The sequence below is a fragment of the Microtus ochrogaster genome, unplaced genomic scaffold (assembly GCF_000317375.1).
Source record: "Microtus ochrogaster isolate Prairie Vole_2 unplaced genomic scaffold, MicOch1.0 UNK43, whole genome shotgun sequence".
NCBI lineage: Eukaryota > Metazoa > Chordata > Mammalia > Rodentia > Cricetidae > Microtus > Microtus ochrogaster.
Window position 1 is genome coordinate 1,601,143 of NW_004949141.1, and position 10,847 is coordinate 1,611,989.

Sequence of the window (10,847 nt, forward strand, 5' to 3'; positions counted from 1 at the left end):
AGCCTCTTAAGGTAGTGGCATCATCCTTCCACCCTCTACAGGGACACCCCGGTCCTTCCTTCAGCCTCAAGCCCTGGAGCTTCACTCTCCACATCACCAGAGCTGCTCCTAAATTCACCTCGCTGGCCAAGGGTGATAGATCATCAGGAGTGAGGCCCTGTCAGTGAATTCTAGCTCACACGGTGCTTCTCCTTGTTTAGTAGTAAATGTTAACCATTTTCAAATCAATGCCTACTTCCCTCCGCCCTCCCAGCAGCTCCATCTTGTGTTATGCAGTTGCATTATTTGGAAGGTACACAGAACACAAAAGGTCTGGTAACTAACCACGCAAGGAAGAGAGCTGATACTTACTTAACTATATTTCTCAACATGAGCTAGCTTTAAGACTATTTCCATGTCACTGTGTTCCCTGCCTCATGTAGTGGCAATCACTGGGTAGGAAAAAGAAATATCAAAAGGACTCAGCATAGCGACCAATCCAAGTGGCAGCAGGAACAAAGAAGGGGGTGGGGGAATCCGACAGCCACCTGGCTGTGCTGGTCTATGGTAAGCCACTTAAAGGCTGAGTAAATGACAATATATGTTCATGTTGGGCCTGGCAGAAGAGTTCCCTCTGGAAAGGGAGCACCGCCTAGAACCAGGCCAATCAGGAGAGATAAAAATACATTCATTTTAAAAAGCATTACTCTTGTCCCTTAATTTGGTTGTCTCTACCAGCTCCTAGGGCAAACCAAGGTCAAATGCAGCTGGCCACATGGACTCTTGGAATACAGGACACAGTGAGCTGTGCTGAGGATAGCTCCTGATACAGGAGAGGGACAGCAACCACTTACCTTAAATCTGTCAACAGCAACGGATGCTTCAGAGAGGGACTTCACAGAGAATGGTGTGACTTTTAAAGCAAAAGTCATGGAATTGAAGACAGTCACCACTGTGAAGGCCTTAAAACACAAAAAGAGGTGAGAGCGAGCCTCGTGAGGTTATACGCTAGACAAGGCGGCACCAGTCTCCTTTCGGGAGGCAGCAAGGCTGGAACTATCAAATGTTAGCACAAATGGTTACACTAAAATAACCTGTTTTGTGTGTAGGGAGGTTCCTATGTATCACAGTGTGTGTGTGAAGGTCAGAGAACAACGTACAAAAAGCTGCTTCTCTCCTTCCCATGTGGGTTCAAGTGACTGGACTCGGTCACTAGACTTGGTGGCAGGTGCCTACACCCACTGAGCTATCTAGTCAGCCTCAATTATATATTTTAAAGTTTTATTTTTAATCGATATGTATACATATGTGAATTATGTGCACATGAAAAGGGTGTCCTCAGAACGAAGAGGTGTCAGATCTCCTGGAACTGGAGTCTCAGATGGTTGTAAGCAGCCCATTGTGGGTGCTGGGAACTGAACTCCAGATCCCTGCAAGAGCAGTACATGCTCTTAACCTCTAATCCATTTCTCCAGTTCACATTTGTATTTTAAAGGTAGGGTTTTTGTTTTATTTTGAATGAGACTATCATTGAAAATTCTTAATAAACATGAAATACAGGCTCTTCTGTAGTCCCAAAGCTGAACCCAAACACAGGCTGACTGAAAATTAGCCACATGATTTCTGTGTAAGGGGTAGCTCCTTATTCTTCCACTTTTCAACTTAAAGACATGAATGAAAAAGCCACCTAATTGTTGGTAGCAGTCCCGATGCAATAACAAGAGGATCGCAGGCAGTGCCTCCTCACCTGCGCAGCTGTCAGGTGGAAGCCCAGGCTCATGTGAACAGAGAATGTCACCACACTGGCGATCACCACCACGATGGGGGCCACTCCAACGGTGATGCTCTGAAAGTACCCTGCTTTTTCCAGTATCCGACGCTCCTCCTCTCGGATTTCTATGGAAAAGCAATCCATCCTCAAAGCAGGTCAAAACACACTTTGGAATATTGTTCTCCACCACCAAAGAAGAATCAGGTTTCAACTACATTTTTTTTTTTAAGACAAGGCTTGCTATGGAGCATAGTTTGTTCTGCAATGGAAATTTTCCTTCTGCAGCCCCTCAAGAGCCATGATGCTAGGACACACACAGGTTTTTAAGCAACTCTTCAATACCTATGATGGAAAAATATCAATTCTTTTCTATCAGTTCTTCAGATTGGACCTAGGGTGACATGTGTAAGGCAAGCATGGTACAGAGCAAACCCTAGGACTAGCAATGCTATCATTACAGCTGAGGTGGAAATGGATCAAGTCATCAGCACACTGGTCCACTGCCTTCTGGTTGGCATCAGCCTGCTGGGTTTCAATGAACAAACCCTTTACTTGCATTGACACCTGGCAGTTTTGCTTACCTTCTTACTATTTATTATTTGCTTTGGGATGCTTAAGAGCCTTATAAAACCAGAATCCAGATAAGGTCCTGAAGGTTTAATCAATGTAACCAAACCAGCTGCCTTAGAATCAACAGAATAATTTTTATTCTACTTAAAATGCTACAAACTGTTTACAGCATTAATAGTCAGTTACTATGTCATTTCATATGTCATACATGTTCATTAACAGTCCTTTTTTACTAAAATTAAAGTTTATATATTTATGTTATATAGTTATACTTATATAAATATATTTTATATTTATATATAAACTTTAATTTCAGTATATATATATATATTAATTACACACACACAAACACACTACACTAGTCTGAGGTATCTTTAAACTTCTTCTTAAATGCCACTCTGTCCCTCTCATGTTCAGACCTATGTGAATGCCAGTGCCATGCTAGCTACCCTACAGGCTAGTACTAGGTACATACTTCACATGCTGTGCCTGTACTGAACGTGAACGTGGGGATGGAGCCGGCACTGAGAACCCTGTAACTGTATCAATCATTTTAAAAGCTAACAAAACGAGTCCCTAGTAAGTAACAGAGGGAGGCACAGAGTCCAGGCGTCTTGAAGCCCAGGTCATCCCTCAAGATCACACACCTCTGGCACCTATGCACCAAGAGGCTTAAGAGCAGGGCTCTTGGCAATCGCCCTGACAGTGCTTTCTGCAATAGCTTCAGTCGGGCCAGAAATCAAGTACTGGGTAAGAGCTGGATTATTACAGCTCGATTGGTATTTAGCATTCTAGCTGGCTTGGGCAAAACTCAGTTTCCCAGGTTCAAACCCCTAAGTGCTCTTTACACATAAAAGATTCTATAGGAAGACACTAGACATCAGCGGTCTTGTTTCTAATGTGCACAGGAAGCAAAGAACATGAATGAGCAGCCCACGGAATCCAAACTCCTCGACTGTACACACAAGGGATCTGTAAACTCACTTTGGACACTCTGAGAAAATGCCTTGACCCAGGCATACATTTTAATAAATTTAATGTAGGTGAGAACTTCATTCATCTTCTGGACACGGTCATCTGTGGCAGCTACACACTTTCTCCTGAAATACGCAGTAAGCCGCGACACGAACATCTGGAAGGAAAACAGCACCTGGTCAAACAGGCACCTGCTTGGACTGCAGCACTACTGGGCCTGCTCACAACAGTCTAAGTTGAGAGGGCATATAATCCTGCGCCGGGGCAAACCAGATTTCAGAGTGGTGCTGCTTTTTAATTAAAGGGACTTCCTGGGTTACAAAATACTTCATTCTCATCTCCTTGGAAGGCAATGAAGGCAGTTAACAATCTGACCTCACAGACAGTGAGTGCCACCATGGTGGAATCAGGACAGTCACGTCAGCATCGGCTACACATGGGGCAACTCAATTTGACGGCTCCAGTGCTAGGAGGATGCTAGGTTCAACTGGAGCCTTCTGCTCCCCCTAGACACACTCTGCTTTCACACAGCGCCTGCCTTTTATGTAAACGACAGCTATTTCCCCTCCAGCCCAAATCCTGCCCATATGAACGCAGCACTGCCCAGCACTGGACTTTTCCCACAAAAAGTCCCAAAGGATGTGCTCGGCACAAGCACTTTGTCCCCTGTGAAGAAGCGACCGAGATGCGGCTGAGAGAGGCTCACTCACCATGGCCGGATAAAAGAGGATAAAAACAGCTGATCCCAGGAAGCCTGTTGGTCCCAGAATGATTACATTATAAATCATGCCCAAGATGGCAACAACAGGTCCTCCGGCCAGCAAGCTGCCCACAGCGGCCGCCTCAAACATCCTCTGCCCGTCATTGGAGCAGATATTGATGAGCTGTAAGACATGACAAACAGTGAGGGACCCTGTAGGACACGGGTCATTGTATTCAGGAGAAAGGTCAAGGAAAAGAGGAACTCAAGCTGAGAGCTCGCTTTGGGAACAAGGCACACACTGGTTCTGAACTCACCTCACCCAGAGACTTTTCTTTAATGTTCTTTAACTTCAGGATCTTCTTGAATGCCATAGTCAGGATAGCCCCCCGCAACCGGACGCCAGTTCGATAGTTCAATGCCCAAGTCAGCGCAAGTGACCAGGAGCGTACAACTTCTGTCAGAAAGAGGCCTAGGACTAACAGCAAGCTGTACTGCAGGTTAGACTCTGTTGCCTGGGTGTACTCCAAGAGGTGTTTCACCATGAAGGCCTACAGGGAGAAACATACACCACTGTCAACGTCCCCCACGGTAACCGCACACAATGCCACAGTGTTATGTTAGGTTAGAAAGAGCAGGCTGCTCCACGGCACAGTGATCAGCGTGTAAGCAAAGAAAAAACTGTGATGTTGGACCAAATATTACCGGCAACCTGCCCACAGGTGCAGGACACAGAGATCATTTGCTTTACTCCTGAAGGGCGCCACCATGACCACTACTCTTTCTAATGTAACATAAACCTGTCCATGAGCTGAAATTAATTCTAGACACATGGTCATCCAAAGGTATATAATGACCTTACTCCAGAATCTTCACACAGGGCTACATTTCTTTAAATGAAATCAAGACCTTCCTCTTGACACGTGCTTATTTGATAAGAAGGAACAGTGTACCTACAGTTGTACGGGGAAGAGTGAGAAGTGCAAAACATCCCTGAAAACAAACATGGGCAGTTTAATAGGACAGAAGAGAGCAAACAGAGCAGACTAGCAAACTCCAGAGACCCTCCCTCCAGCCCTCCCCACGCCCACGCCCTCTCAAAAACAAAAACATGTTACCTCAGGTAGCATATGTCTAACACCACCTGCAGGGAGGGAAGACAGCCAGCCCCCAAGAACCACGAGTGCACCTCCAGCTCTACAGGTCCTGCAACGCCGGGGCACACACTCACACAGGCACATTCAGCAACAGCATTAAATACCAGCATGTGGGAAGCAATGCACTTTTATTGAAAATGATATAGATATATGTATAAAGATACCATCTTTAAAGAGCATCTCACAAACACTGTACAATAGCAGGGGCATTGGGAACATACAGTGGGAACATACAGAGTCATACAGGGATAGCCATCACACGGGCCGTCTGGCCTCCAAGTTGTAACTGTACACAGTAGAAATACACAACAGAGCCATGTCTGCCTCCAGAATCTGACGTAGCACATCAGGCTGGCAGCGTTCATCAGATGGGAATCCTGATGCTGCTGTCAAGGAGATTCTCTAGCAATAAAGACCTTGCTGCTAAAGAAAGAAGATTAAGGAAAAAAAGAAAGAAACTAAAAATCCCCTAACGAGGTACCCTGCATAAAACTGCAGGTGCTGTTGGCATGCTAAGCTGTGAGGCGACACTCTGCTCCAGAGCACAGAATTCTTGGGCGGTTGGGGCAGGGGTACTGACATCCTTCGGAGTCTTTTCAAGTCCTGCTAGCCAAAACTGATGTTGGCAAAAATCAAACCAAACTATAACAAAATCCAAACCAACGCCCACCTTAAAGGAGAAAAGAAATTAAACCCATGTACCCATCTACTCTGGTTCCTACAGCAAGGAGTGCTGGCTGGGTCTGTAAGCTACTAACTGACATAGGGCAGAAGCCAGCTGTATCAACCAATCATCCTCAAGTACCTAACACTGAATTCCAGAATGCAGATTTTGGGTAATTCTTCCTGTCAGTTTTCCTGAAAGTAACTTAATACCAAACTATCTACTAGATCCCCACAGTTAGGGTCATGTCAAGCCCCAGTAAATAAGCATCCTGATCAAACGGGGGATTTCAGACTCTAAGAACTTCTGTAATCCAACTCTACTCTCCCTCAGAACTTTGAGACTCGCTCTTTGGTCCTCACTGCACAGATTTACTAGCAAGATTGGCTTCTTTTCCAGTATGCGTCCAAAATGTGGAACTGGGTCCCAAGGCCAAAGCCCCTCTTCCTCTGATGAAGCAACTCAGCAGGATGGCCTGCGGTGAAGCACTTTCCCCCACACAGCAGCAATGAGGAGGTCTCCAAGGAAGGCCAGCAGGTGGTCTGGAAGGACTCGCCCTCCTATACCTTTAAGGTGCCCCTTTCAGCACAGGATAAGCAGTTAGCCCGCCCCAACAGGGAGGAGAAGGGAAGGTGAGAGACAAAGGCACATTTACACTATGCAAAACTTTCAAAGGGGGAGAGAAAGAGGTAAAGAAATGTCCAACACAGGGTTTTAAAAAGCAATGACATTTCAAATGTGCTTGTAGGGGAGAAAGGAAAGCAGGTTTTCATGAAAAATCCAAACAAACTCAGTTTTGTTTTGTTTTTTTATAAAAAAAATAAATAAAAAGCCCTAAGTTTATCATTCAAATCTAAAGCAATTGGAGGGACTGGCAACTGCCAGCACAGCTGTCCTGCTGTGGGAAGCATTCCCAGGGAGCAAACGTTACCTTACCTGAGCTCTTGGAGAGATTCTGCCCAGCTTGACTCTCTCATTCTGACCGCAGAATACAGCCATCCTGAAAATTCTAAAGAACAGCTTCTGTCACTGGTCCCACTACAGAGACGCTCCCCCCACGTCCAGTCCTGACAGCATCAAGCGAGCTGTGGCCGGAGAGAGGCTGGAGGGTGGGAACTTACCTCTCCCAGGGCTTCTCACTGTGCTTTCCCCCATAAAGCCTGGAGCAGTTAGCACTGCAGAGGGCAGGCTGCTCTTGGAGGACTATGACAGGTGCTAACTCTCTGGACACAAACTCTAGGTGAGGCCCGGCCTTCTACAACTATCTTAGTCTAAGAAGGCCCCCAAAACATCTCTGTAAATGTAGTGATCTGGCTCTTACAAAGTCTGGTAGCATGCTAACATTATCATGGCCCTGACACCCTACTTAGAGGGCTGGTTGCTGGCGCTTTAAAAACCTTGGGCTATTTTTGAGGTCAGCATCAAATGACCACGTTTAAACACACACAAACACAACTTAGTTGTGTTTCGTTTGTTCTGTGTATGACTACCAAGGCTCAATGAGACCTAAAAGGATGTTCCATGTTTGAAGCCTATAATTTAGGGTAAGATTTTGGTACGAACAGAACAAGCCAATCTGGAAATCATGCTCAACAGAAAATGTACAAAAATCTAACAGGATGTTCCTCAAAAGGACCCAGGTCCACCTACAGGAGGTTTGCAGACCACTAATGCTGATTTCATTTTTCTTTTTTTCTTTTTTTTCAAAACCAGCCTGATTCTCCAATTTCCAGTCAAAAAAACTTATCAAGATTAAGGTTCCAAAAAAGAGTTATATTGTTTACACTTCCACATCAATTTCATAGAGAGACAATGGACAAGCCTGCAGCTTTCTCAGGCCATTGACCTTTCTTCCCAAAGGGCAGAGTGAGGTGTCGCGTGCTCCTGTCCTGGAGAGGCCCTGGGCTTTCTGTGGCAATCTAGAACAGTTGTCCAAGTCAGCACCCTGCCTGCTGCAGCAGAAGTGAAAGATTAAGAACTTAACAGACGCCTGAGGGAGTGACCTCCACGACACCAAAGGGAGCATGCACTTTGTAATTTCGTTTTTTGGAGTAAAGATTTAATCCCTAAAATCCCTGGCTTTTTGTTTTCGTTTTTTATTTGCTTGTTTTTTAAGAAAAGAGGAATTAAGAAAGCCCATTGTGATTGTATGGACAAATGCTGCACACTCTTCTACCTAGATGAAAAAACCTCTGTGACAGTCAGAGCAGCCACCAGCCCTGTAGTGAAACAATGACAGAAGCTCTTCTTGGGGGAAGCTGGCTCTAGGAAACATTTGCCATCTTAGCTAATAACAACGTTTCAGTTACATGGTCCCTTTTGTTTAAAACTTATATACAAGTGTTAGTTGGTCAATTAAGAAACCTAATACCAAAACTTTTATTTTTTAAAAGATCACACATTAAAAAGAAGAAGGAAAAAAAAAAAGAACAGGACACTTGAAAGGTATAAATTAGTTTTTACCTAGTCACCATGCATCTTAGACACATACTTACCCCACCATGAACCTCCAGCTTACCACACACGGAAACGCACATCTAAACAGTACTACTGCTCCGATGCCTCAAGGCAAATATGCAGAGAATGAATTCAATCACAGTCTCAAGTGTCAGGCAGCACAGCAGATGAGAGAACAGTGCCCTGAAAACTCCTCTCCAAAGCCCCCTTAGCTACTGCACTGCCTCCACATAGGCTGGGAAACCACACTGCCACCCAGTGCCTGCCACAGTTAACGCTATGCAAAACTAGAACCAACTCTTATGAACCCTGAGAGCCTCCCGGCTTCTTCAGGGATCATTTCTTAGAGTCATTGAACATAGTAACTGTACCCCTAGGCACCTGGTATGTCACCAAACTTGCTAGCCCGTGCCACACAACACTCGGCTTACTCCCTCACTCACAGCCCTGCCGCGACATCTCAGTCCTGACTGAGGCTGCTGCATCGTATCTGCACTCAGCCAACAGGCAGGTCCTATGCAGGCCCAGGACCAGCTCAGATTCACCCAGCCCCAGGAAAACAAGCCAGTGCTTTCTTCTCCTGCAGCCCTGTGTCCTCATCCTTCTAACTGACAAGCCACCATTCACGCCCAGATCCACTGACCCTCTTCAGTAGCCCTAGAAGGACCTCTGAGGCTGCTTATAGCCTAAAGGCGATCACAACCTCTGCAACAGAACAAGAGGGTTAGCACTGGCCATGGCTGGGCCCCTGAGATGTTCAGAAAGGATAGTTAGAACTTACTGGTCCACTGAAGCCAGCCAACTGCGTGATCATCAGGCACATGATGGACAGGATGAGCCTGGTGCGGCAAAAGATCCACACAACCCTTCGCAGGGAGGCGGCGGCGGGCCCCACTTCATTCAGCTCTTCTTGCCACAGTCTCTCCAGTCTTAACAAGGGCACAGGTCCTATGTTACACATCTCCCCAGGAAAGGACACACCCTTGACCCCTCCTGCCATCGCAGGCTTGGACGCTGCATACACAAATCTCTCCTTTACAGTTATACACACAGCCTCTATCTCGTAGAGAAAAAGTCCCTCCTGGCCTGTGAATATTCACTCCCAAACGGGAGTGTTTGCAGTATAGAAAACAAGGAGAGCAGGAGCCGTTCCCACCACCCTTCAATAAAGTGTGCGGATAAGAACTTCCTTTCTCAAGGGCTCCCAACCCTTTCCGGAGGATCCTGTGATAGAACACAATGCTGTGAACTAAGTTTTAATGAGACTACCACCAAAAATGTACTGTCACAAGGCAGTGACAAAATCTCCCTGCCGGCTCAGGAAGAGAAGCAGGGCTAAGAGAGAAAGCCCTTGGTTAGAACACAATTAGAGGGAAACAGAGATATGGAAAGGGAAAGAGTCCACAGGCTATCCACCCTTGGCACTTCAGACTCCACACTGCTGGCCACCCACCTAGCTCAGGCCTAGGTGGACCAGAGGCGCCTACCTTCTGCAGTTCACATCAGAAGACTCATACTTGGACAAAGGCCACACGTCCTCCATTAACAGCTCCCCCTTCTTGTACACCACACGGGCCAGAGGAGAGAGCCATGAAAACGTCATGAAGGAGAAAAGTCCAGCATTGTCAACTGGGTGCTCGTGCCTACAGAGAGAAAAATCGACCACGAGGTGTCAGCACGTACTGAGAGGCTGAGTGCCTGTGAACGGTAGTTTTTGGTAAATAGCTCCTGGCAAATATTAGGGCTCCCCAGCTGCCCTCACGCTAGCCCAAGACTTCAAATGCACTTAGAGTGCTTTGTGCATGAATCACTAGCTAACACAGACTTACTTGGAAGTGGTCCGGAAGGGCTTCAGGGCACTCAAGCCATGGTGGTACTTTCCCTTGGTATGCTCCTCGTCCAGAATTCGGAGGTGAGAATGCACGGAGACATCCAGGGGAAGGCCCTCAACTCGGGCTGCTGTTTCTAGGGCATCTTGGCATTCCAACTGTGATGGGGAGGAAAATGAGTAAATACAGAAGAGAGGCAGATCCATCTGACTACAACTCAAAATATACCAGTAGCAAATGACTCGTCAGCAATGCAAAACCCCACAACATGGGTTAGACATTGACTCTGCATGCTAAGAACTGATTGAAGAACATTTGAAAGAACACATACACAGAGACAGACACACACACACACAGACACATATACACACAGACACATACACACATGCACACACAGAGACAGACACACACACAGAGACAGACACACACACACAGAGACACATATAAACACACATGCACACACAGAGACAGACACACACACAGAGACGCATATACACACAGACACACACACATACACACACATGCACACACAGACAGACAGACAAACACACACACAGAGATGCATATACACACATACACACACAAACACACACAGAGACACATGCACAGAGACACACACCACACATACCCGTGTACACACGTACACACATGTGCACACACATACACACACACACACATACGCACGCACACACACGGTTTTTGAGTCTTTGGGTTTGCAGAACTGAGTAGAAAGTAGAGTTTGCAT

The 10,847-nt window shown here is 46.1% G+C and overlaps 1 protein-coding gene across 1 annotated transcript in view; it reads right to left on the reverse strand.

Moving 5' to 3' along the window:
* The window catches only part of Abcc5 (ATP binding cassette subfamily C member 5), an 88,760-nt gene that overhangs the window by 53,653 nt on the left and 24,260 nt on the right, over positions 1-10,847 (reverse strand). The window contains exons 3-10 of the mRNA XM_013354392.1: positions 10,103-10,260; positions 9,761-9,916; positions 9,055-9,202; positions 4,313-4,546; positions 4,006-4,179; positions 3,305-3,452; positions 1,727-1,875; positions 834-941 (exon numbers count right to left, since the gene is read on the reverse strand). Coding sequence (XP_013209846.1) covers positions 834-941; positions 1,727-1,875; positions 3,305-3,452; positions 4,006-4,179; positions 4,313-4,546; positions 9,055-9,202; positions 9,761-9,916; positions 10,103-10,260 — 1,275 coding nt within the window. The remainder of the gene's footprint in view (positions 1-833; positions 942-1,726; positions 1,876-3,304; positions 3,453-4,005; positions 4,180-4,312; positions 4,547-9,054; positions 9,203-9,760; positions 9,917-10,102; positions 10,261-10,847) is intronic.